The sequence below is a fragment of the Myxine glutinosa genome, chromosome 2 (assembly GCF_964187855.1).
Source record: "Myxine glutinosa chromosome 2, kmMyxGlut1.1, whole genome shotgun sequence".
Taxonomy (NCBI): domain Eukaryota; kingdom Metazoa; phylum Chordata; class Myxini; order Myxiniformes; family Myxinidae; genus Myxine; species Myxine glutinosa.
In genome coordinates this window covers 147,806,798-147,834,728 of record NC_136262.1, presented here as the reverse complement: position 1 = coordinate 147,834,728, position 27,931 = coordinate 147,806,798, and the positions used below count along the sequence as shown (strand labels likewise).

General features: G+C 45.5%; 1 protein-coding gene across 7 annotated transcripts in view; it reads right to left on the bottom strand.

Annotated features, from left to right (window-relative positions):
* The window catches only part of EFL1 (elongation factor like GTPase 1), a 233,633-nt gene that overhangs the window by 167,051 nt on the left and 38,651 nt on the right, over positions 1–27,931 (bottom strand). For all 7 annotated transcript variants that reach the window (XM_078771785.1, XM_078771786.1, XM_078771787.1 and 4 more), the window contains 5 exons: positions 25,140–25,263; positions 24,603–24,682; positions 24,338–24,474; positions 23,654–23,776; positions 21,673–21,775 (listed from right to left, as the gene is read on the bottom strand). In XM_078771785.1, coding sequence (XP_078627911.1) covers positions 21,673–21,775; positions 23,654–23,776; positions 24,338–24,474; positions 24,603–24,682; positions 25,140–25,263 — 567 coding nt within the window. The remainder of the gene's footprint in view (positions 1–21,672; positions 21,776–23,653; positions 23,777–24,337; positions 24,475–24,602; positions 24,683–25,139; positions 25,264–27,931) is intronic.

Genomic DNA, 27,931 nt, shown 5'->3' with positions numbered 1-27,931 from the left:
ACCATTCTCCTGCTCCAACTGAACCTTCCTCTCCTTCCAGCCATTCGTTCCTGCCTTCATTCCCCATTCGTGTAAGTCTGATTGTCGTCTGTTTTGTGTGTCTTGTCCTGGGGTTTAAGTAAGTCTGTATAAGCTAGAAATTGCACTGTCTTCTGGTCCTTCCATCCTTCTGTAAATTATTTTCGTATCTTTCCTTCTCCTTGGTTCCTTTAATTATGTAAATAGTAGTAATAAATTATATTTGTTCTTCCTACTTTTGCCTTCTTATTCTTCACATCCGTTCGTCTTTGAGGTTTCCACATTGAACACCTGTGGCGCGATTTTGGCCAACGTTTCGGAATCGGGTCAGTTACTTGCTAATGGTTCGTGCCACGGCTGCTAATCCGCTCGGCAATTAACATCTTGTCCGCGGTCGCGAACGGGGTTGCTCACCTGCCTCTCCGGAGGGAGCTTGGGCAACTTCAGGACTCACGTCGGTCAGTCATACACAAGGGGATTAATCCCCCCTTCTTAAGGGGAAAAAGGCCGACGTAGAGATCCGTAACAATTGGTGTCAGGAGCGAGATTCGGACCTGAAGTGCGCTTAACGCACTCAAATTACGAGTGGCCCAAGATTTGATTTTAATTAACATCCAAATTTAAAATCGTGCCATGGATGCTCAAGGCGATCGGGTTTTTTTTTTTTTTTTTTTTTTTTTTTTTTTTTGTATACAAGATCGAGGCTCGTGAAAGAGCGAACATTAATCACACAGAAAGACAAGCCGACACATAAAACATATAACATAGGGAGCGGTAGACAAGATGGGGAGAGAGGGGGAAGGACACAAACACAACATTTGAGAGCAGGGACCGAGAGACATGGAGACATCGAGAGATCTGAGAGAGGGCGAGGGCTTTGGGGGGGGGGGGGCGTGGGAAGGGGGCAGTGGGAGAGGTATAAAACATATGGACACTGCCAGGACTTCCAGGAAAGAAGTTGGAATTTCAAACGAGGTGGATCTGGGGTGAATTAGCGGGGGTAGAAAAGATCAAGGTTTTGGATGGGGGAAGATAAGAGATGGTGGTGAACAGCTGTTTTAAAGACCTGGAGGGAGGAGTGGGATTGAAGGGAGTGAGGGAGTTTGTTCCAGAGGCAGGAGAAAAGAGGAATGAAAGAGTGAAGGTGAGCGGAGAGCCGAGATTTCGGCAGTTTAACCATCAGAGGGTTGCTGGCAGATCTTGTGCGACCTGTAGGAATATTTGGGGGACAGAGCACAGAGAGAGCTGGGGGTGCAAGGCCGGAGAGGAGTCGGTAGAAGACAGAAAGACCACCTACCTGCCTGCGGTGAGTGAGTGAAAGGCCCTCAGAGATAGCTTCATCGCGGGAGATTCCAATAATTCTGAAAGCTTTGGTTTCAACAGCGTGAAGCCGAGCTAGGTGTGAGGCAGGAGCACCGGCCCATAGGGGAGAACAGTATTCCATTGAGCTGCGGATGAAAGCCTTGTATGTGGTGAGGAGCTCAGGTGTGCCGAGGAAGGACTTCGCACGACGGAGGATGCCCAGTCGGCGACTGGCTTTGGAGGCCAGCTTGGAAATGTGGTTTTCCCAAGAAAGATCATGGCAGATAGTGAGACCCAAAATCTTGAGCGACAGAACTTCTTGGAGAGGATTGTTGAGAAAGTAGATGGGAGGGTTGTCCAGTCGGTGCCGGTGGGAGTGGAGTTAAAAGGGGTAGAATCGACCCAGGACCCCGGGGAGGATTTGGGAGTAATGGAGGAGCGCAATACGCATTGGGTTGCGGAGGGTCCAGGTGCACAAGATGGCGGCGCCGCGCACATGTCGGCGAGAGCCGCGCCCTTTGTACCGACGGCTGTCGAAATGCAATCATTTATGGCTGAAATGGAGGCCTTTATGGTCAAGATGGGTGAACGATTGGGAAACCAATTGGAGGACTTAACTGCCCATGCCAAAGAAATAACTGAGGAACTGGCGAGGGACAGAGTCGCATATGAAGTAAGGGAAGCGGAGAGGGACAGAGACCGCAGGTTGGGCGAGCAGGTCCCACGGGTGCACGAGGAGGTAACGCGACTCGAGGAGCGCAGGTTGAGTGAGTCGGAGAAAAGCACAGGTAACTGGACCGGGGTAGACATCGCGACCCGGGGTATGGAAAAGCCGGCGACCGCTGAGGTAGAGGGAATTTTATTAAAGCCAACGGTCGTCGAGGTGAATAAAGAAATAATGGGTGTAGTTGAAATTGAAAAGACGAGGGAGGTAGCCCAGGAATTGAAGGGAGAAATGGAATATGTGCAAAGTCCGTGCTCACACCTTGATGCCGTGCTTAATCCTTATAAAGATTTGCAGGTGGTGTTGGAGCGAAGAAGAAGAAGCGCCCAGGTGAGTCGTGCTGTGTATTGTGCGGAGAGATTTTGCAGGAGGATGTTTGGCGCAGAAAGAATTTTCGCGCGCTTGGGATCGAAGAAGCATCCGGGCGTTGGTGAAGGGTCTCCTGTGAGTGGAAATGGCGCGCTTGTGGAAAAAAAGTGTGCATTGGGGAATGAGCATGTTACAAAGCGCGAGTGTGAAACCGAGTGTGAGCGAGAATGCACGTCGGAGGGTCTGTGTGAAACAGAGTGTACAGAGTGTGACACGGAGAGTGAGTTGGTGATGGAGCGGGTGCGAGAATGCACACCTGGAATGGTCGAACGTGTGCGAGAGTGTACACCTGAGTTAGTGGTGGCGCGTGTGCGGGAGGGCACATCGGAGCGCGTTAGTGGGTGGATGCAAGAGTGCACGCCCATGGTGAGTGTTACGGAGGACGTAACGGAGGAGAGGTGTGGAACGAAGTGTGCGAACGGCGAGTGTGCGCAAGATGGTGGGCGAGAGGTGTGGTGTGTAACAGGGAGTGCGGTGGTGGAATGGACGGAGTGTGTGGGATGCACTGGAGGCGCAGAGACGCCGGGTTTGGTGAGTGTGAAAAGGGTCGCGTGGTGTGGGCATGCAAGTGAAGCATCGACGTTAAACGGGGCAGCGTTTAGGACGACGGATAGCCGATGCGAGCACTCAGGGCGCGATGCGCTTTGTTGGATGCGAGGCCCGGCGCGGGTCGGTGTTGCGTTGCTTCTCTTCGAAGCGTCGTGGCCGATCCGGGCCTGGCTCCGCCCCGCACGGTCGAGTCCGGGCCTTGTCGGGCAAGGCGACCGGTCCGGTTCAGGTGCAGCGAGGAGGAAGCGGCACGGTGCCCCCTGGTGGGGGCGGGGTTCCGACCGGGCGAGATTGAGCCATCGGGCCGGGGACCGGAAGGTGCCGCGTGGAATCTCGGCCCGACCAAACCGCCTCCCTTGAACCGAATGCCGGACAGATTCAACCTGCAGGCAACCAAACCACCCGCATTCATCGCTCGGCTTTGCGAAGCCGGATGTTGAAAATGTAACGACGCACCGAGGCTCAAGTTAAAGGACATTTGGTAGGGATAGGGAATTTGTGATTGGAAAATTTTTGATTGGTTGGAATTGGATGAGCCAAATTGATAGTGGGAGGTACCCGATGTGATGGGATGGCAACTCTGCCATCCCTCACATAACGGGGCACATGAGCTACAGGTTTATGGGGTTTATGGCAGTGTAAGCTCGCCGAGGGAGGGTTAGGATAATGTATAGGGACCTAGAGATGACCATAGGTAACTGTAGATTTAAGTAGCAACATTGGACAGGTAGTCGGGGACACAGAGAGGTTAGAATGGATGACAACGACGTGGAATGTGCTTAGTTTAAAGGGGCGACTGGGAAGCGCGAGTTTCAGAGGGGAGTAATTAGATCAGATGATGCCGTGTGTGTGTGTGAGATTATTGATATCGAGCAAATGAGGAATTGCTAGGCAATGCTCGGGAGAGATGTGAGTTGAATTGAGCGTGGAAGTGTATGAAGCAGTGCATGAGGAACAATTGTGGTTGTGCATTGTATGGAACTAGGGCATGCCCGTACTATATCTATATCTAAAATTATATCCCCCCCCTCTATTTACATGAAATGGTTTGGTCCAAAGCAAACGGCTTGCGAGTGGTGACAATCCCCCCCCTCTATTTACATGCAATGGTTTGGTCCAAAGCGAACGGCTTCCGGAGTTTGGTAAAGAAATCGCCATCGCGTGCACAAACGCGCAGGAAAGCGAATGAATCGCAAATTCGTTTTTATTAGTTGTAAAACATAGTTTAACGCCAACATAGTTTGCAAACGTGAAATAAATGAATACGCTCTCAAATGTGCCATCCGAGGCAGAGTGTGTCCTCCACGTTCGGCACACGCGATCGTTCGCTGCTCTCTGATTGGTTGAATCGTTTTTTGGACATAGCTCGGTAAGTAATTGTCCGATTAATATGAAACCTTGAAAAGGCACATCCTCGGGTCCCCAGCAATATACCTGGCAAGTTTCAAGTATATCGGACCGGTAGTTGTCGAGAAACAGCGGTCACAGACAAACAAACAAACGTACAGACGTACAGACAGACAGACAGAGATTACTGGAATTATAGATAGATGATTGAAGAAGCCTGGGAGGAAGGAGGGTGCAGGAGGCACCAGGTATGATTGCACAGGTGTGCAAGTGAACAGGTGTATGGAGCAGTGTATGACTGAGTAATGGTGATTGTGTGTTGTGTTGAGCAAATGGTCCTGGAGGAAGGAGGGTGCAGGAAGCACCAGGTGTGATGGCACAGGTGTGCAAATACAGGTGTATGGAGAATGGTTGTGTGGAATACATGGAGTATGGAATATATGGAGTATGGAATGGATGGTGTGGAGTGAGTATGGTGGAAACTGTGGAGTGGAGTGGATGGTGCGAAGGTGTGAATGGGGGAAAAGTGGACCCCTATCACGAATACCCGGGGAGGGTAGTTTAAGAGTTAGGTAGAGGGAGTAGGTAAATTGTGGTTGAATATTGGCATCTGTGGTGCGTGTGGAAGAATGGTGTTTGGATGGGTGCATTAGTGACGTGGAAATGGCTGGGCGTGTGGCCTGTTAGTATGTGTAGTTAAATGGGCACTCCACCAATGTGAGGATGTCGGCCAGGTGAGGCCGCAGGTGGGCTCTGGGAGCCGGTAGAGTTGTTGTGGATGGGGCACGAGGACCCGGAGGACGGACCCGGGCAGCCCAGTGCCAGAGAGGGCACCGAGTGGGGAGAGCGCCAGAGGGCCTTCCCCAGTTAGATAGGTTAGGGTAAGGAGCAGGTAAGCTCGGAGGCAACTGCAGTGGTGGAGGTGTGCAGGTGGGTAGACCTGCTGGGAGAGCCACACGACCCAGTCCTGAAATTGTGCAAAGGCACAGGGAGTTGAATCGGGGGAGTGAGACCCCAAATTGAGGAAGCACCACAGTTTGGTCAATGGGAATTTGGTTCTTAAAACCGCAGAGAGTAAGATTGCCAATGGATTGGCAGGGAAAGACCCCGGGTAGTGTAAAGTGTATTAAAGTCATTTAGAGGATAGTTAGGATTGAAATCTCCTTGCACCATCTACATCCACTCACCTGAGGTAACGGCGGTGCTCCACACCATGCCATGTTGTTGTTATTATTTTTTGTGCAAATGTTTGGATTGTGAGACGCATCATGACGTGGGTGAGACATTGTGCTTTGTTGTTCCATCTCTCCCTCCTTATGAGGATTGATGATGAATTGGGGATGGCAAATTTTGGATTAGTGGGATTGTGAAGAATTTGGTATAGGGGAAATATGGGGAAGACGTGACGGTAGAGACGAATTGTAAATTGTTATAAATACGGGGGTAAAGGGGCAAGGGTAGAACAGGTGACGGGTGGGGTGACGTACGATATGGACAAGCTTTTCTCCGCTCAGTCTCCAGACGCACCTCACCTTGCATTGCCTTTATTGATGTGTACCCTTGTGACCTTACCCCTCGCTAACCTGCCCTCTCTGTCTTCCTTCCCCGACCCATGGATCGTGCTCTCTGGGCACCGAGGGGAGCGTGCGGGAGTCCGCCATTGTGTGCCAGAACCCCCGCAACCAGCTCTTTGCATCGATGCACCACTTATGGACCACATGTCTGTGGCTGAGCAGCACTCATGGACCCCACGGGTCGGGGCATGGCCCCTCTGCTGGAACCGGCCACGATGGCCCAGGATCTTGCTTGCGGACCTCGGTGACGTGGCACCTATGCCACACAGGTGAACCACCCCTAGTCGGCCCCTGTGGGCCATAAATAAAAAGTGGACACGTTTTGTGCATTTTCTTTATTTCCACCAAATAGGCAGCAAAACCCGAAGTAGACAACATCTGGAAGAACAACGACCAGCAGAGGGAGCCGAAGAGCAAGACCACCAGCAGGGGTTTGTTTATTTTTGTTTGAACTGTGGTGACTGTGCACTCCGGTGCGTTTTGGTGCTCTGTTGGTGCTGGTGCGTCGATGCAGCGCAGGCTGTCTCCCCCTCCCCCCCCCCCCCCCCAAAAGGAACAATCGCAGGTCCTGGGTTGCGTTTTTGTAAATACAATCAGCGTCATTTGTAAATAATGCTCCCCACCGTTCATGTTTAGTTTGAAGACAATTCCGCAATTCGGTTAGCTGTGGGCGTAAATCTGTTAGGCCGGGTGCAATGCAGCAGGGGGACATACTTATTTGTGTTTTAAAACTGTCACACTCAGGGTCAGGTTAAATGTAGAGGGAACGACACCTACGTGTCACACTAAGTCAACGTTTTATAGGCCCGAGCACGTGCCTGGAGGATGAGGGTGCAGTGTTGTGGATTTGAGAATTGTTGTAAATATCACCCTCTGTAAAGTGTAATGAATACTTGTAAATATCTCTGTTTTGTGTGTAAAGGTCAAAGGTCGTCCTCTTAGTTAGTCCATATACATACATGTAGCAAATCATATACCCTTCTAAATAGTTATTTCTTTATTATGTGTATTAGTTTAAGGTTGTGTTTCCCATTAGTTGACTCTACATTGCACCGAATTCAAATAAGGTAGATTCCCTTTCAATTCCCCATTTGTCCACAATTGCCAACTGCATTCGCCTTCCATTGAACACGCGGTCGGTTCGGAGAAGAAAGGCGTGTCTCCGCCCTCATCATCGGAGGGAGGAGGGAGCCAGCCCCGATCAACCAACCAAGGATGAGGGGTTTGGCTTGAGAGGGCGGAGAAAGAACGACCGGGGAGGTTCGCGAAGATTCGAGGGTGTGGCCTATATAACCCGTCACGCGACGCCCCCACCGAGGTGATTGAGGGAGCGAGATGCGCGCAAGAGTTCAGTGCGGGACTGCTTGGTGAAAGAGGTGAAGGACGAAGTCATTGAGGGAGCCAGAGAGTTGAAGGAGCCCGAATAGAGAGCTCTGGGAAAGGAGACGCTGTTCCAACCAGCCTTGCCACGACAAGCTCCGACGTGTTGCTGCGAGCATCCCGGCCGTGTGGACCCGAGTGCGGAGGGGTGGCGGCTGCTCACTCCCGGCCCGACCATTCTCCTGCTCCAACTGAACCTTCCTCTCCTTCCAGCCATTCGTTCCTGCCTTCATTCCCCATTCGTGTAAGTCTGATTGTCATCTGTTTTGTGTGTCTTGTCCTGGGGTTTAAGTAAGTCTGTATAAGCTAGAAATTGCACTGTGTCTTCTGGTCCTTCCATCCTTCTGTAAATTATTTTCGTATCTTTCCTTCTCCTTGGTTCCTTTAATTGTGTAAATAGTAGTAATAAATTATATTTGTTCTTCCTACTTTTGCCTTCTTCTTCTTCACATCCGTTCGTCTTTGAGGTTTCCACATTGAACACCTGTGGTGCGATTTTGGCCAACGTTTCAGAATCGGGTCAGTTACTTGCTAATGGTTCGTGCCGCGGCTGCTAATCCGCTCGGCAATTAACATCTTGTCCGCGGTCGCAAACGGGGTTGCTCACCTGCCTCTCCGGAGGGAGCTTGGGCAACTTCAGGACTCACGTCGGTCAGTCATACACAAAGGGATTAATCCCCCTTCTTAAGGGGAAAAAGGCCGACGTAGAGATCCGTAACAATATATATATTGTTGCAGTTATGAGAATAAAGGATAACCCCCCCCCCCTCGTAGGTAGACGCACCACAACATGTAGCCTCGCTGTAGTATAGTTATCTCTTAGTAAATGTAAGGTAGTCTCCTTTCCTGTGTTAGTTTTGCGTTGAGCAGGCCAGTGAGCTTAGGTGTTCTTTTGCGCTGGAATGCCACGTGCTCGGCCTGAACAAGTCTGGCAAGGCTGAAGGGAGGAGCTGCAGGAGGGAGTGGCCGGTAAGCAACGAGCCGCCAATCAGAGCTCGAGGGGAGTGGCTCACAACGACGACGAGAGGAGGAGCCTGGAACATTCGGGTAGGGCCGGGGCGGAGTCATAAAGCCCTGCCCCGAACCCCCGCCTCAGTTGAGTTGAGTGGGAGGATCGCGAGAGTCAGTCGGAGCCCCTGTGAGAGAGAGCCAGCAAGAGCCAGAGAACGCGTCGAAGTGCGTGACTTGAACTGCTTGTAATAGTTTCGTTGTACACGAATTCCCCGTGCCCCTGTGCCCTGCGCTCTGCTGCCTATATTAAATCGCGCTTGTGAAGACGACCCATTTGGGGCCACAGACACGCGATCTCCTCCTGCCTGCGTTTCCTGCATACGTGCCGTGAACACCAGAGGGCCACGCCGGGCGAGCTGTCCAGGAGCGACCGACGGTAAGGTGCGTTTGGCGCGCGAACCTCCTTCCTTCTTTTTCCCCGCATGAGTGAGAGGGCACTTTGTCTGGGTATACGTCAACATTGTTTAAGTGCCTGCCCTGTGTCTCTTCGAATCACTGTACATTATAAATAAATTGTGTTCTTCCTCTTATTTGACCGTTCCTGTCCTTTCCATCAATTGGCTAAGCATAGCACGAACAGAACCGCTCGAATCGGGTTCAATAAAAGGTAACAGCACAAGTCACGTGATACGCACACCGCTCGGGCGTATTCGATTAAGCATGGCTTGTGTGAGGTCCGGTCCCCGTTTTCGCAGCAGCGTGGGTCAAAGGTACGTGCGGCGTCGACCCGATACCCTTTTTCACGCTCGCTGCGGAAATGGCGATTCGGCCTCGTGGACACGAAGACCGAAGGGGAAAAAAGGGGTTTAATCCCCCCTTTGTAACATGGACGGGCTTCGGGAGATCCGCAACAATATATACATATATATATATATATATATACAGTCATGTGAAAAAGTAAGTACACCCCATGTAAATTTTTGACTTTTTCAACATATTTCAACATAGAGCTATTTGATCTTCATTTCAACAATATTGACAAATAAAGGTGATACAATATAACAAATATCATGAAACATTTACATTTTGTAGTCCATTGTATAATTTAAATAAACATAAATGCAAATTTCGCATGTCGAAAAAGTAAGTACACCCCTACATTTATCACTACTTCAAATACCTAAAATTAGAATCAGATGCACCAGCTCAGGTGCAAATGATAAGAATATCGTCAGAGAAGATCTTGGAGGAACCTGTCTTATTTAAACCTCAGACATTTAGTTTGGTTTGCTCTTTGTTGTTGAAATGTGCGGCGTCATCATGCCTAGATAAAAAGAGCACTCTGATGCCTTCAGAAAGAAGGTTATAGATGCCGAAGAGTCTGGGAAGGGATTTTTAAAAATCTCCAAACAATTTGAAGTCAATCATTCGACTGTCCGGAAGATCATGTACAAGTGGAGAAGATTCCAAACAACTGCCAACTTGTTCAGGCCAGGCCGCCCCAGCAGGTTCAGCCCGAGAGCAGACCGCAAGATGCTGAAAGAAGTCTCTAAGAACCCCAGAATGTTATCACGGGACGTCCAGGTAGCTCTTGCCACTGTTGATGTCAAAGTGCACGAGTCTACCATAAGAAAGAGGCTGCACAAATTTGATCTACATGGGAGGTGTGCCAGGAGGAAACCTTTGCTGTCCAGAAAGAACATCAGGGCAAGACTAAAGTTTGCCAATGAACACCTAGGCAAAGACCAGCACTTCTGGAACAATGTGCTCTGGACAGATGAGTCAAAGGTAGAGCTATTTGGCCACAGTAGCAGAAGACATGTTTGGCGAAAACCAAAGACAGCATTTGACCACAAGAACCTGATACCAACTGTAAAGCATGGTGGTGGAAATATTATGGTTTGGGGCAGCTTTGCTGCATCAGGGCCTCGGCAGCTCACCATCATAGAATCCACTATGAATTCTTCATTGTACCAGAGGGTGCTTGAGGATAATGTGAGGCCATCTGTCGGAAAGTTGAAGCTCAACGGAAGGTGGACCTTGCAACATGACAATGACCCTAAACATACCAGTAAATTCACCAAGGAATGGCTGAAAAGAAAGAAATGGAGGGTTCTGGAATGGCCAAGTCAAAGCCCGGATCTAAATCCCATCGAGATGTTGTGGGGGGATTTGAAACGAGCTGTGCATGCAAGAAACCCCTCAAACATCGCACAACTGAAAGGATTCCGCATGGAGGAGTGGGCAAAAATTTCTCCAAGTCGATGTCAGAGACTGGTAGACAGTTATAAGAAACGCCTACTTGAGGTTGTTTCTGCCAAAGGGGGCAATACCACTTATTAGAGCCAAGGGTGTACTTACTTTTTCCACATGCGAAATTTGCATTTATGTTTATTTAAATTATACAATGGACTACAAAATGTAAACGTTTCAGGATATTTGTTATATTATATCACCTTTATCTGTCAATATTGTTGAAATGAAGATCAAATCTTAGTCTTTCCCTCGCGGTCCCCATGTGCTGTTTTTGTCTTTCCCTCGCGGTCCCCATGTACTGTCTTTCCCTCGCGGTCCCCATGTACTGTCTTTGTCTTTCCCTCGCGGTCCCCATGTGCTGTTTTTGTCTTTCCCTCGCGGTCCCCATGTACTGTCTTTGTCTTTCCCTCGCGGTCCCTATGTGCTGTCTTTGTCTTTCCCTCGCGGTCCCCATGTGCTGTCTTTGTCTTTCCCTCGTGGTCCCCATGTACTGTCTTTGTCTTTCCCTCGCGGTCCCCATGTGCTGTTTTTGTCTTTCCCTCGCGGTCCCCATGTACTGTCTTTCCCTCGCGGTCCCCATGTACTGTCTTTCCCTCGCGGTCCCCATGTACTGTCTTTGTCTTTCCCTCGCGGTCCCCATGTGCTGTTTTTGTCTTTCCCTCGCGGTCCCCATGTACTGTCTTTCCCTCGCGGTCCCCATGTACTGTCTTTCCCTCGCGGTCCCCATGTACTGTCTTTGTCTTTCCCTCGCGGTCCCCATGTGCTGTTTTTGTCTTTCCCTCGCGGTCCCTATGTGCTGTTTTTGTCTTTCCCTCGCGGTCCCCATGTACTGTCTTTCCCTCGCGGTCCCCATGTACTGTCTTTGTCTTTCCCTCGCGGTCCCCATGTACTGTCTTTGTCTTTCCCTCGCGGTCCCCATGTACTGTCTTTGTCTTTCCCTCGCGGTTGTCAGCTCTTTCACGAGCCTCGATTCAGTATAGAAAAAAAAATAAAAAAATAAAAAAAAAATAGCTGTATGTTGAAATATGTTGAAAAAGTCAAAACTTTGCATGGGGTATACTTACTTTTTCACGTGACTGTGTGTGTGTGTGTGTGTGTGTGTGTGTGTGTGTGTGTGTGTGTGTGTGTGTGTGTGTGTGTATGTATGTATGTATATATATATATATATATATATATATATATATATATATACATATATATATATATATATATATACACACACACACACAGACTTGGCATTTAATATGGAATATTTTTTTTGTGGGGGTGAACTTACTTTTCAAGATGTCTTAGAACCAAAAGTTCATTTGAATTATGTTGAAATTATTCCAGATTTTGTTAATGTGACCTTTAAAAGAAACAAAAACCACATTTGACATTTCGAAACAAATAAATTGATCCTTGAAAGTGATGTAAACTGATATCGAACTCAATTCATGGACAGTACTGTGTTAAACTTCTGTACGTTTTCCAGAAGTATCTCTTTATTTTGCACATTAGCCAAAAAATTTTTATAACAAAAACAAAAGTTAAATTGCGACTGGGATTACGGACAGTAAAATTACAGTTCAGTACTTCGTGTAACCCCCACGAGCATTCAGGAGAGCACGTACACGTTGAAGCATGCTGTTCACGAGATTTACCAAGGTTTGGACAGGAATCGCTTGCCATGCAGTGACAATAGCCTGCTGCAATTCACGCACAGAGGTCGGCTGCTGGTCCAAGTGGTCGATTTGACGCGTTAATTCTGCCCACAAGTTCTCTATTGGATTCATATCCGGGGACACGGCAGGCCACTCCATATGCTCTACACCACGGTCAGCAAGAAAGTGTTGGATCATGCGAGCACGATGAGGCCGTGCATTGTCATCTTGGAAGACAAAGTTTCCTTGAAAGGCTGCACGAGCAAATGGAAGCAATGTTTCTTCCAGAATGGCCCTGTGCTTGAACTGGTTCAGGTTTCCATTCAGAACAACCAGGTCAGTTTTGCCCCCTGCATGAAAAGCAGCCCAAACGGTCGCCCCACCACCTCCAGCTTGGACTCTTGGCACTATACAATCTTTGTTGTAGGCTTCATGCACTTGTCTGCACACTCGGACGTGACCATCTTGACGATAGACCAGTAATCTAGACTCGTCACTGAAGATCACGTGATTCCAGTGTCCTGGCTGCCATTGATGGTGCTCTCTGGCCCACTGCAATCGGTGCTGGCGGTGTTGTCTGGTCAGGCATGGCTTTCTCAGGGGACGACTGGCACGATAGCCTGCTTGAACCAGTCGTTGGTTGACTCGCCTTCTGGATACAAGCACATTTGTCAGTTGCTGCCACTCAGCCCTAAGCCGATTAGCTGACTTGGTACGGCCATTGCGGACTAACCGGTGCAGCTGGCGATCATCCCTCCTTGTGGTTCTGCGGGGACGTCCTGGCCTCGGTACTGGAGTAGGGACACCCTTCTGAGCATTTCGTTTCAGGATCTTTGACACCTGACCTTGAGTGATGCCATACTGCCGAGCAATAGCATGCTGTTTCATGCCGTAATTTCGTAAAGCCACCACTCCATAACAAACAGCATTGTCGAGTTGACGGACCATCTCCAGAGGAAGCGGCAATAACTTTTGGAGACATGCAGCAGTTGTTTTCCACTAATACAGAACGCAACAACCCTTGTATACCCGACTGTGAAGCCAATCATCAAATGCACCTGTCCGTACATTTTGCCACACCACCTGTGATATAATCCTGTTGTTGACTTCTTGCTGCGACAGACAATCAGTGACATGGTTCTTTTAACAAATAAATCACCAAAGTGTAAAAGAAACTCACTAGATTGATATACTGAATTAAGAAAGTAAACCCAAGTCAAGAAAAAAAAAATATTCCATATTAAATGCCAAGTCTGTATGAAGAGCTCTATTCCAAAACGCGATAAACGCCAAAAAAAAAAAAAAAGCGATTACCAGCTCCAACATTCGTGAACAGATAGTCGGTCAATATCACACATTCGTTTTTTCTCAAAACGTGATATCTCCCGTTAGTTTACGCAGCCCAGTTTAGATCTTTTTTGCAAAGTGCGACAAACGCCATGCCACTTTTATTCCAAACCGCGATATTGCCTGTCGGCCAATCCGCGTGGGGAATTTTCCACAACATGGCGACTTCCGTTGTTTGACTGTGGCGTAATTTTCTTGGACGTAATTTTCTGTAAAATGGACAGTTTTGATGGGATGGACGAAGCAGTGGTGCTTTCACCGGGAGGAAGAAAGCGTAAGTTGAATAAGGACAACCATGAACGGGAAAAAGCTAAGAAAATTCGCCATTCTGGTGCTGGTAAAGTTCCAACCGTGGCATGTAAACACACCGCTGAAAAAAATCAAAATCGTTGTCACGCTGATAAGCTCACAGAAGACGACCTCATACTGAACTTTGACAAATTATACGGAAACTCAAAGAAAGCAGATCAGGACAGGGAATTTCTGCAGCTGATGACAATCACGTCTGTTAAGCGGCATCGCAAGAAGGTGGATACAGTTGGCAGAAGGAAAAACAGGAATGTTTCCGCGCAGTTCAGTCTGCTGACGGTGAACCACCCAGACAAGCTTCCTGTTTGTAAAGACACATTCGTCTCAGTACTGGGTGAGTTTTTGTATTGTTTTCATTGCAGATATCTTTCATCTGGAAGCTCATTGAATGTTATTCGCGTTTACTATTTGCACACCATTATGCATGCACCCAGATTCTCCACCACAGATAACATTTAAAATATTTACATAATCCACGTATGTCAGCGATGATCATGCATAAAAAAATTATTAGCACCGATTCACAGCATCTCCAGGCAGATTCTACGTCGGAATCGAGGTGGTTGCAACTTTGCTGGGCTGATTAAAACAGCCACAGTCAAAATTATTTCTGTCTATCGGTTCCACAAGATTGATCCCCTGCACCCCATACGATATTAGCCATTTTATACCAGGTATTGCATTATTCTTTTGATTTTTTCAGGGATCAGCAAGGACAGAGTGTCCCGGGTGGCCCGATATTACGCGGAGACTGCTGAGGCTCGCCCAGAAAGAAGGGGAGGCGCCCGAAAAGTAGACATCAACAACAGCAAGAGGGATCTGATCTCCAATCACATTGGAACATTCACCTGCAGGGCCAGTCATTACGGCCGTAGGGGGGCTCCAGGGCGAAAATATCTCCCCACTGACTTGAGTGTGCACAAAATGCACCAGCTGTTTGAGGCACAAAACCACGCCCAAACCAGCTACTCTCTGTACTATTCTGTTTTCTCATCCCAATTCAACCTTGGCTTTGGCCATCCTGCCACAGATGCCTGTTCCAATTGTGCCAAATACAGGATGAGAATAAAGGATCCAAACATGTCAGAAGCTGAAAAGCAAAATGAAACAGCCTTGTTCATTTTGCATCGGCGAAGAGCACGAGCATTCTATGACCAGCTGGGAAGGGACGAAGAGGACTCCGTGACTGTTTGCTTCGACATGATGCAAAATCTAATTTTGCCCAAAACACCAATAGGCCAAGCCTATTATTCCAGACAACTCTACCTTTACCTGTTTGGTGTTGTTGTGCATCATGGTAAGGAGAGCAAACAGCTCAAGGAGGATGTCCACCTTTATGTCTGGCTGGAAAATCAAAACAAAAAGGACAGCAATATGACAGCTTCCGCACTGGATCATTGCTTCCGCCACCCACTCAATGGTCCGCTTCGGTAGAAAAAAAGCCTTCGCTTGTTCAGCGATTCATGTTTTGGACAAAATAAGAATATGAATATGGCATCCATGCTCTTGGCACTTCAGCAAACAATTCCTGGTCTCAGGATTGAGTACACCTTTCCAATTAGGGGGCACAGCTTTTTACCAGCAGATAGAGTATTTGGGAGAATTGAACAGAGAGTTAGGAAAGTGGACACCATCCTGCTCCCAGAAGAGTACTGCTCAATTTTGAAAACATTTGGGAATGTCTACGTGTATGGAAAGGACTGGCAGTCGTTTGATTACCGATCAGCAACCAAACATCATGTGAGGACGAAGAAAACCTTCAAAATTAGTGAGGCCCGCATGCTAGAATTCACAAATGGCCAAGTGGGTTTTAAAACCTCCTACAGTGCTGAATACTGCCACCACAGTGTTTTGAAACGGGGCAAGAAATGTGCTGAATTCAGACCTTATCCATTACCAATGCAGACCACTGTAAAAGAGGCGAAGAAGCATGATGTGTTTTCACTCCTTGCGGAAATAGGAGCGTCAGACGAAGTCCGGGCGTTCTATGATTCTGCTTTGTCAGTGGTGAGCGAGGCTGATGCAGCCAGCAGTGATGAAGAGCCCGGACAGGGCTGACCTGCATTCCAATGCAAGTCTGACATTGAGAAACGTCCATCATTGGACTTGTGGTGTTTTTTAAGAACTGTCACACAGTGGATATATAGCGTTTTGGAAAAAAACTTCATTATTTTTGTTAATTTGTTGTGAAAAAAGATTACTAGATTTTCAGTTTGTTCTTTGATATGTTCTAATATTTGCATATTAAACATTGAAACAGAAAAAAAAGGAAGTTTGCTTTATTTTCTTTGCTGTGCAGAAATTCTCATTTTAAACAAAATGCTCCAAATGGATTTATAGCGTTTTGGAAAAGAGCTCTTCGTATATACTGTATATATATTCAGACTTGGCATTTAATGTGGAATTTTTTTTTTTTCTTGACTTGGGTTTACTTTCTGAACTCAGTATATCAATCTGGTGAGTTTCTTTTACCCTTCGGTGATGTCTTTGTTGAAAGAACCATGTCACTGATTGTCTTTCGCAGCAAGAAGTCAAGACCAGGATTATATCACAGGTGGCGTGACAAAATGTAAGGACAGGTACATTTGACGATTGGCTTCACAATCGGGTATATAAGGGTTGTTGCGTTCTGTATTAGTGGAAAACAACTGCTGCACGTCTACAAAAGTTATTGCCGCTTCCTCTGGAGATGGTCCGTCAAATTGACAATGCTGTTTGTCATGGAGTGGTGGCTTTACGAAATTCTTGCATGAAACAGCGTGCTATTGCTCGGCAGTATGGCATCACTCAAGGTCAGGTGTCAAAGATCCTGAAACGAAATGCTCAGAGGGGTATCCCTACTCCAATACCGAGGCCAGGACGTCCACGCAGAACCACAAGGAGAGACGATCGCCAGCTGCAACGGTTAGTCTGCAATGGCCGTACCAAGTCAGCTAATCAGCTTAGGGCTGAGTGGCAGCAACTGACAAATGTGCCTGTATCCAGAAGGCTAGTCAACCAACGACTGGTTCAAGCAGGCTACCGTGCCAGGCGTCCCCTGAGAAAGCCACGCCTGACCAGACGACACAGCCAGCGCTGATTGCAGTGGGCCAGAGAGCACCGTCAATGGCAGCCAGGACACTGGAATCACATGACCTTCAGTGACGTGTCTAGATTTCTAGTCTATCGTCAAGATGGCCGCGTCCGAGTGCGCAGACAATTGCATGAAGCCCACAACGAAGATTGTATTGTGCCAAGAGTTCAAGCTGGAGGTGGTGGGGTGACCGTTTGGGCTGCTTTTCATGCAGGGGGCAAAACTGACCTGGTTGTTCTGAATGGAAACCTGAACCAGTTCAAGTACAGGATCATTCTGGAAGAAACATTGCTTCCATTTGCTCGTGCAGCCTTTCGAGGAAACTTTGTCTTCCAAGATGACAATGCACGGCCTCATCGTGCTCGCATGATCCAGGACTTTCTTGCTGACCGTGGTGTAGAGCATATGGAGTGGCCTGCCATGTCCCCGGATATGAATCCGATAGAGAACTTGTGGGCAGAATTAACGCGTCAAATCGACAACTTGGACCAGCAGCCTTCCTCTGTGCGTGAATTGCAGCAGACTATTGTCACTGCATGGCAAGCGATTCCTGTCCAAACCTTGGCAAATCTCGTGAACAGCATGCCTCGACGTGTAAGTGCTCTCCTCAATGCTCGTGGGGGTTACACGAAGTACTGAACTGTAATTTTACTGTCCGTAATCCCAGTCATAATTTCGCTTTTGTTTTTGTTGAAATTTTTTTTGGCTAATGTGCAAAATAGATACTTCTGGAAAACGTACAGAAGTTTAACACAGTACTGTCCGTGAATTGAGTTCGATATCAGTTTACATCACTTTCAAGGATCAATTTATTTGCTTCGAAATGTCAAATGTGGTTTTTGTTTCTTTTAAAGGTCACATTAACAAAATCTAGAATAGTTTCAACATAATTCCAATGAACTTTTGGTTCTAAGTCATCTTGAAAAGTACGTTCACCCCCACAAAAAAATATTCCATATTAAATGCCAAGTCTGTATATGATTCATACAGCTTAACTGTCTTACTCGTAATCAGACATATTTTGGGGTATATCTATCTATAATTCCAGTAATCTCTGTGTGTATGTTTGTATGTTTGTATGTCTGTGACCGCTGTTTCTCGACAACCACGGGTCCGATATACTTTAAACTTGCCAGGTATATTGCTGGGGACCCGAGGATGTGCCTTTTCAAGGTTTCATATTAATCGGACAAGTAGTTACCGAGCTATGTCCAAAAAACGATTCAACCAATCAGAGAGCAGCGAGCTATCACGTGTGCCGAACGTGCCGAACAGACTCTGCCTCGGACGGCACATTTGAGAGCGTATTCATTTATTTCACGTTGGCAAACTATGTTGGCGTTAAACTATGTTTTAAAACTAATTAAAACTAATTTGTGATTCTTTCGCTTTCCTGCGCGTTTGTGCACGCTATGGCGATTTCTTTACCAAACTCCGCAAGCCGTTCGCTTTGGACCAAACCATTTCATGTAAATAGAGGGGGGGGGATTGTCACCGTACTCGCAAGCCGTTCGCTTTGGACCAAACCATTTCATGTAAATAGAGGGGGGGGGATATAATTTTAGATATATATATAGTACGGGCATGCCCTAGTAGGAAAGAAATCCGGTAATAATATACAAACATTATGGCATGTCATACAGGACAAGGTTTAAGAGCTTATTATTTACAGACAAATTAAAGGAATCATTTCTGGTTGGGTTTTTTGTTACTCACAAGTCTAAGTAAGAAAAAAATGAATTGCAATGATTGTAGCTTGAACAATTAAAGTATGGTCAAAACTTTTAGACCTCCGTGTGTCGTACGGGAAAAGCTTGCCAAATATCAAATCTCACGTCCACATATGTTGTGAGAAGTTTTCAAAATTTTGACATTAATGATATCCAAATTCATTGTCTAGTAATATTTACAAATTTGCTGTATCCTACTTACTATTAATTTGTAGACATTGAAATTTGATTTGTAAAAACTCATAAAATTTGAAATAAAATGGCAATTTCTATCAATTCACCCCCAACCTACATATCTAAGGTTATTTTGGGAAAGATATTCATTTGTTCTGGATGGGTTAGATATCCAGCTAAAACATTTCAGCATTAACTGGCCCTTTAGAGCAATTCTTCATTTTATCATTTTATCATACTCCAATACGGAACCGCCAAATAATGGTCTAAAATATGTAAATGTCTGAATGGTGAATGAATGAATGATCGTTTTAAGGCCATTTTTCCCCGCTAGAGTGGGGGTTAGCCTTGCGGGGCCCATGACAATCATGGTTCCCTGTTTGAGGCAATGTTTTTATGGCCAGATGCCCTTCCTGACGCCAACCCTTAGTCGCCTCTTACGATGCGCAGGGATACGGTGTACCTATTCTAAATCGGGGTACACACCGGGATCATTCATCCCAGCATGCTGGTACTCAATTTGCCGACCTCGGAAGGATGACAGGCTGAGTCAACCCCCCTGGTGTTAATTCAAAGATCGACCGGGTTTCGAACCCAGGATCCTCGGATCCCAAGCCAGCACCCTAACCGCTAAGCCAACACCAGGCAAAATATGTAAATGTCTAAAGGATCTTAAAAGGTCTAAGGGGTTTAAATGGTCTAATTCCAAAGGGTCGAGGGGGTCTAATCAGTCTAGAATGGGTCCAGAGGGTCTAAAGTGTTTAACAGGTCTATAGTGTCTAAAGGGGTTTTAATGGTCTTAAAGGGTCTAATGGTCTAAACAGCCTAAAGGTCCAATGAGTACATTCCAACAATAGCTGGAGTTTGTGGGGTTTAAAGGTCGAAATAATCTTATGGAGTCTAAAGTGTTGAAGGGGTCGTAAACGGACTAAAAGGGTAAAAGCACCAAAAAGGACTTAACAAAAAAAAAAAAAAAAAAAAAGGACTGTCCAGTCACTCGCCCCTCCCCCTCACCCCTCAACTCCCCCCACCAACTCTCTGTCCTACTTTCTTTCCCTCTGCTTTCTTTCCCGTTCTTGGAAGCAAGAGGGCATTGATGGTGTTACGATGTTAAATTAAATCAAGAGGTTAAATAAGAAGGCATTAAAAGGTAAAGTTAAAATTAAATAATGACGAACCATCATTTTTTATTTTATCAATTTCAATCTCGTGAGATGACAGAATCTCGCTACATGGGATGGATATACAAACATTGATTACATTTTCAGTTGATTCATTAATTATTTCACCCCCTGGATGGAAATTAAATAAAAGGGCTTCATCAGTTTTTGCGCATTAGTGTCATGAATCATCATGCCAAGTTTTAAAACTATCAGCTGAGCCGCCTCAGAGGAGTCGGGGAAAAACGAAAAAATGTTAATGGGCCCACTGACTGACTGACTGACTGACTCTCACTCACTGAAATGACTTACTGAAGGACATCGATATGGCTTTAAGAGCTCAACTCGACTCGGTCATAGACGAACTAACAAGACGAAAGGCAGGTAAGGAGCTGCCGAAGCATGATAGTTTACTGCTCATTGTAGAGAAGGACACTCAGTTCTGAACTGTCAAGCTTAGGTTCGCATCGCAGCCCAGTCATGAATCGTCATCCTGGTCTTTCAGGCAGGGAGATTAATTCATGTGTTTGCTGTTCAGCTGATGGATATTTAAACTGGGTGTCCCATCTACCATTATTGTTTGATGGACGTTAAAGATCCCAGGGTGTCCTTTAGTGAAGTGTAGGTGAGTTATCACCGACATGCTGGACAAATTAAAAGTTCCTGCTCCAACCTACAGGGGCAGTGCATCAGCGAAACAGCCACGCTACCAGTAAATGATGCTACCTGCAGCCTTGTGCTGCATACAAAATAAGAAGCTTGTAAATGAAGGCACTCACAGAGACATGATTTGTTGATAAGAAAAATAAATAAATAGCACCGCAAAGCGGGCGTAACCCCTCAGCCCATGCATGGTGGAAACCAATTTCAAGATGGCTTCCATGGTGGCCATATTGAAAATCGCAGCGTGCCCATTTTCGAAAGGAACCTTCGTCTACTCAACCCCAACACACACTGCCAAAATGGATTTAATCAGACAAGCCGTTCTGCTTGAAATTGACGGAAACCAATTTCAATATGGCTGCCGTGGCGGCCATATTGAAAATCGCAGCGGACCCATGAACCTTCCTCGACTCAACCCCAACACACACTGCAAAAATGGATTTAATCAGACAAGCCGTTCTGCTCGAAATTGACAGAAACTAATTTCAAGATGGCTGCGGTGGCGGCCATATTGAAAATCGCAGCGTGCCCATTTTCGAAAGGCACCTTCCTCTACTCAACCCCAACACACACTGCAAACATGGATTTAATCAGATAAGCCGTTCTGCTCGAAATTGACGGAAACCAATTTCAAGATGGCTACCGTGGCGGCCATATTGAAAATCGCAGCGTGCCCATTTTCGAAAGGAACCTTCATCTACTCAACCCCAACACACACTGCAAAAATGAATTTAATCGGACATGCCATTCTGCTCGAAATTGACGGAAACCAAAAGTTGACGGACGCCGGATGGCTGCCGTGGCGGCCATATTGAAAATCACAGCACGCCCATTTTCGAAAGGAACCTTCCCATACTCAACCGCAACACACACTGAAAAAATGGATTTAATCGGACAAGCCGTTCTCCTTGAAATTGACGGAAACCAAAAGTTGACGGACGCCCGGACGACGCCCATGACGACAATACCCCTTAGCCCAATTTGGGCTGAGGGGTGAAAAGCAATTACACAAAAATATATAACCATAGATTACTTCTGGTGCCTTATGGAATGCCCCCAAGCACCAATGTGTTAAGCATGAAGACAAAGAATCGCAGTGTTACCTTGGTTGGTTCTGTGGTAGGGACTTCACATCAACTGCAAACTGTTTTGAAACAAACACGATGACGGGCACATCAGACCCTTCACTCCTGCAGGCCAGGAAAGCTGTGAAATGAACAAAGAAAACACAATCGACATCTACAAAAGTTTGGGTTTTCAGAAATATTGATGGAAAACTAATGGAAGAGCTGGTACATAATTGACATGAAGGACAAATACATGAGTATTCGTAGACATCGGTGTTCTTTAATATACAAGCTGCAAGGATAAAGGTAGACTATCTGTAGATGAATATGTATATAACGTGTGAGATTAAAACCAGGTACTCCAGCATCTTGGCATCTTTTGTGAAAGACGTGAAGCCGCCGTTAATGGAAATTAAAATATACTCTGGTTTTATACATACCTCAGCAAAGATATAATCATAGCGAGTAAACGGTGCAACATACTCGTGTAAGTAATTTGTGATCCTTCTGCCATTTTCCTGGACCAATTGTTTTTTTTCCTACTTTCCTAAAGAAAGTAGGACAACGACCCAGCCACATGGAAAAGCAAGGTGGCAAAGGGTATGGGCTGGCAGTGGGGCAACTCTAGTACACAATAAGCAATTCAGGGAGATAATGCACAATTATATTTATGCTTTCTCAAGAATGAACAGATATGATTTGCTAAACAAACAAAAAAATCTGTTCTGATGGACCATTTATTTGGACAAACAAAAAGCTTTTCAACAACTAGAACGACACTCACTAAAGGCGACCAGTTTACGTTTTGTATCCCATTGATAGACTGGATCCGAATCTTCACCAAAATCAAACAAATTGCCCCTTGTGACACACCCAACGAGTCACCAAGTATCGTCCGAATCCGTCCATAACTTTTTGAGATATTGTACGTTAAAGATCATTTTTGGCCCAATCACTCAATGATGAAGAAGCACTTTAAAATTTTTGGGTGTCTGGATCCGGATCCAGATAGTCACCAAAATCGAATCAATTCTTCCTTGTAACACACCCAACCTGTCCACCAAGTTTTGTCTGAATCCATCCATAACTTTGAGATACCCTGCTCACAGGCAAACAGACAGACAAACAGACAGGGGTGAAAATATAACCTCCGTCCACCTTCGGTGGTGGAGATAATAAACCAAGTCTAATTTGGTAGGAAAAATAAATTTGCTACAACCATATGTACAAATGCATTCTTTCCACATACGTCTCCTCAAACCTGCCTTATGTCCTTGTCCCATTCCTTATCCAATGAGCAACATTCTACGGCACGCAAGCAAGTTTGTCGTCGATTATCTTTCCAGCACGAAATACATGGGACATTTACTCTGGCCTTGCTGGAGGGAAATCCAGGCCAATAATTTAGAATTTGGCCAGGGTGGTGACAAAAAAGGGCCTACACTTCCGCAAATGGCACAACATGATTATCATACATCTGTGAACATGAATAGATGGGACTGCAGATTTTGCATCCTCTCCAAAAGACAGTGTACTTATTCATGCAGCATCTTTCTTGAGAAGCATCAGGATGGCAGTTTACGATCAAGTCAGGATTAAAACCGAGACAAGAAAGCTTAAACTCAAGTATGCTACCTTTGAATCCCAAATTGACTTCGTAGGTATTGGAACAGGCCAAACAATCTTTCAAAAATATACACTAGTAATTTTTATACTTGAACACAGAAAGAACAACCAGCCGAATATCCTCTCCAAAGGATGGCGTGCTTCATGGTGCAACACCCCAAAATCGAACACAGAATATGGTAGATCAGAGGCAACATCAGCATCCGGTTATTCCGCCCGAAGAGATCTCTTATAGTGATATTCTTGAACTGCCTTCAAAAGTAGTTTCTATTAACACCAAAGGAATCCAGCAATATCATGGAGAACCAAGCTTGAGGATGTAGCTCATTAAATGAGCTAATTAAATGAGCTGCTCAGGATTTTCAAGTGGTAAGGGTCATCACCAACTCACATTCTTTTAGAGCTTGGGTCTCAATCGGCAAGGACTCGAACCTTCGCAAATGAGGGCAAAGCAGCCGCTCGACACGCTCCACATTGATTTCCAGCGGGCTGGGTAGCTTGCTACACACCATTGCTGTAACTGTCAAGGAGAAAAACCTTTGACCTTCAAATGTCTGCTCTCCAACACTTTTGCACACAGGGATTTTATTCCCCTTTGCAAAAGCATAGTTTTAGAAGTTGTTTAAAATTAATGTGCTGAAAAATAATAGGAGCCTTAACTGGTGTTGATTGGTACATCTTCCGTTTAGTGGGGATGATGATACGAAATCCAAAAAAAGGTGGAAATTGTCAATGTAAACTTACAAATCCACATCATTATCACACAGAAGCAATTTTGGATCGTGTCTTGTGGTAATAGACTGTGGAGATACCTGTGATTCCATTGACCACGTTGAATTACACGAAGTGCTTTGGAAATCCCTTGTATTTTGAATCCCAAACATGCCACATGTGTAATGGCCTGTGCAACCGCCGTGATAGTTAGCGGAGCCATTTGGTTTCCAATCACATGTGAAAGAACATAAAACCACAAAGCTCTTCGCCACTGGTTACACTCTGCAGCGGATCTGCACAAAACCACTTGCGGACACGAGTTTGAAGAGAACAAGCACACCGCAGCATACTGCAAGGATACAAAGCACAGCATGTGCTAGGGGGAGCCACTGGCTGCAGATGGAGCTTAGGACCACCTTTGGGTCGGCATGCTTCATGTCCCGGGTGGGAATTTTAAGGCCTTGAGAGGCAACCATTTTCTCCACTTTGTCCTTATCCCTGAAAATTAAAAAAGGAAGGAAGCAAAACATAACCTAGTGAGGCAAGCACCTGACAACATGGTCCCCTTCGTAAAAAAACAAAAATTATACACTTATGCAAAGCACCTCAATCAATCCTTTAATTACCGCCTATTGATGATGGCGTCGTAGAGCGCCCACACGTTTTCCAACACCAGCTGTACAAAAACCGGTTTCTTTCCCTTCGCCTGGAGAACAGGAAATAAAAAGATGAGAATTGCAATACAGTTAAAAAAAAAAAAATCAATCCCATTCGGAGCTCACAAAATCAAGCAAGCGAGTGTAGGCCATTTGAGACCGAGACACCTGTGCAACAGGAATAACAATTTGAAATTTTGCCCAATTTATCGACACAATGGTCAGCTCTTTGAAAATGTACAACAAGCATATCAAACAACCAGCTTAGAGGCCACTTCAAAGACAGCTCGAATCAGGAAGAAACCCAAATGGAGAATAAGCAAAAGTGGGTGCTAAGATATTCTGGTATGTGCAAAGAAAAAAGAAGAAGCAGTGAGTACCCCTAAAAGGGTTATAAAAACCATTGCATCGGCTAATCGCAAGGGGCTAATGATACTTTCAGATACAAAGCACATCATGGTGTTCCGACGCCCCCTGGTGCAGATGCAGCGCGATGTAGAAACATACTTGCGCTCCTTTCATCATCTTCTTGGCTTTGGGATCGAGATAGAAATCTCCCCATAGGGTCTTTCGAAGCACTTCCATTTTCACACCCGTTTTCTGAGCGTATAACCGTGCAAAATGTTCCACACTGTGAGGAGACGGGACAGGATCCGGGAGTAGGGGAGGGGCACAGCACAATAAGGTTTTTGCCAATCAGAACTAAAAATAACTGTCCCCGTTTAAATTGTCAAACTTAAGAACATAGGCATTTTCCACCAGTGAGGTTCATATGCAAAACAACCTTTGTAATGCAGTCACATCGTTAATGTCATAATTACAACGACTCTAATCATGCATTTAGGATCGCATTCACAAAAAAAAATTTTGAACAAAATTTGAGGCCGATTAAGGAGCTTCTAAATATAATCTTACACGCACACGTATGGGCCTGTGCACAATTATAAAGCTAAACTAGAATGGCACTCAGTACAGCACATACCTCCACCATGCTGAACAGGTTACGACATATCCGATCTGCATCCAGACCTGAACCAAAACCTAATCGGCTCTTTCTTGTCCCCTACCCAACCACCAAGTTTTGTCATAACCCATTCAAAACTTTTTACGATATCATGACATGTATCCTTTTTGGCCCCATCTCTCAATGATGAAGAATCACTTAAAACTAGAACAATGCGACTGTGTCGCCAATATGAATCCGCATAGTACCACAATGGGTAGATGCCATCACTCTGCATATGTATGGGTCGGGATCACGTTTTTAAAGTTTCGTGTTGATCGTTTTTCTATCCAAGATGGCTGCCAAACCACATGACATATGATATCATCATTTTCAAACTATATGCAACAGTGCTGTTCGATGATATTTATAAAATTTCGCATCCATAGGGTGAGCGGTTTCAGAGATATAATTATTTAATATTTTCCTTCAATGTAATACGGCTGACAAACCATGTGACCTATGATGTCATAAATTTAATATTTCAATACAAATGGGTCATAGATCATGTGCATGCAATTTCTGATTTTTAGGATAAGGAATTATATTAAAACATATTTGGCTGGTATACCACTTCACCTATGATGTCATCATTATCATGCTTTTGTTCCCCATTGGGAGAACTTGACAATGTGCCAAGTTTAAAATTTTTCCATTCAGTGGTTTCCGAGAAAGAATTTTTTAATTATTTGAGTTTAATCCAAGATGGCTGCCATACCACGTGACCTACGACATCACAATTATCATTAAAACCATTCTGCATGGGCGTCAACTCCGACCCTGAAAGTTTCGTCTCAATCGGACATGTGGTTGCTGAGAAAAACGAGGTTTAGCCTGGACGGATGGACAACCTGAAAACATTACGCCTCTGGGGACTTTGTCGGCGGAGGCATAAAATTATAGCATCCAGATCTGGATCTTCACCAAAACCGAATAATTTCGTCCATGTCACATACCCAACCTTTTTTGTCACATACCCAACCCAACCAAATTTCGTCCGAATCCGTACAAAAAACTTTTTGAGATATCCTGCTCACAGACAGAAAAAGATTTGGTGGCGGAGGTAGCAATACGGAGAATTCGACAAGAAAGAGCCTCGTCACAGTATTGATCACACTGCTATATGTTAGTGCAGAGAGAAAAAGAAAAAATAATAATAATAATAATAATAAAGAAAAACACCCTCAGGAAAGGACTTGGCCGTCTTGGAAATAATCCACATTAAAGGTACAGTCACGTGAAAAAGTAAGTACACCCCATGTAAAGTTTTGACTTTTTCAACATATTTCAACATACGGCTATTTGATGTTTATTTCAACAATATTGATAGATAAAGGTGATATAATATAACAAATATCATGAAACATTTACATTTTGTAGTCCATTGTATAATTTAAATAAACATAAATGCAAATTTCGCATGTGGAAAAAGTAAGTACACCCCTACATTTATCACTACTTCAAATACCTAAAATTAGAATCAGGTGCACCAGCTCAGGTGCAAATGATTAGAACATCGTCAGAGAGGATCTTGGAGGAACCTGTCTTATTTAAACCTCAGACATTTAGTTTGGTTTGCTCTTTGTTGTTGAAGTGTGCGGCGTCACCATGCCTAGATCAAAAGAGATCTCTGAGGCCTTCAGAAAGGAGGTTATAGATGCCTACGAGTCTGGGAAGGGATTTAAAAAGATCTCCAAACAATTTGAAATCAATCATTCGACTGTCGGGAAGATCATCTACAAGTGGAGAAGATTCCAAAAAACTGCCAGCTTGTTCAGGGCAGGCCGCCCCAGCAAGTTCAGCCTGAGAGTAGACCGCAAGATGCTGAAAGAAGTCTCTAAGAACCCCAGAATGTTATCAAGGGATCTCCAGGTAGCTCTTGCCACTGTTCATGTCAAAGTGCACGAGTCTACCATTAGAAAGAGGCTGCACAAATGTGATCTACATGGGAGGTGTGCCAGGAGGAAACCTTTGCTTTCCAGAAAGAACATCAGGGCAAAACTAAAGTTTGCCAATGAACACCTAGGCAAAGACCAGCACTTCTGGAACAATGTGCTCTGGACAGATGAGTCAAAGGTAGAGCTATTTGGCCACAGTACCAGAAGACATGTTTGGTGAAAACCAAAGACAGCATTTGACCACAAGAACCTGATACCAACTGTAAAGCATGGTGGTGGAAATATTATGGTTTGGGGCAGCTTTGCTGCATCAGGGTCTGGGCAGGTCACCATCATAGAATCCACTATGAATTATTCATTGTACCAGAGCGTGCTTGAGGATAATGTGAGGCCATCTG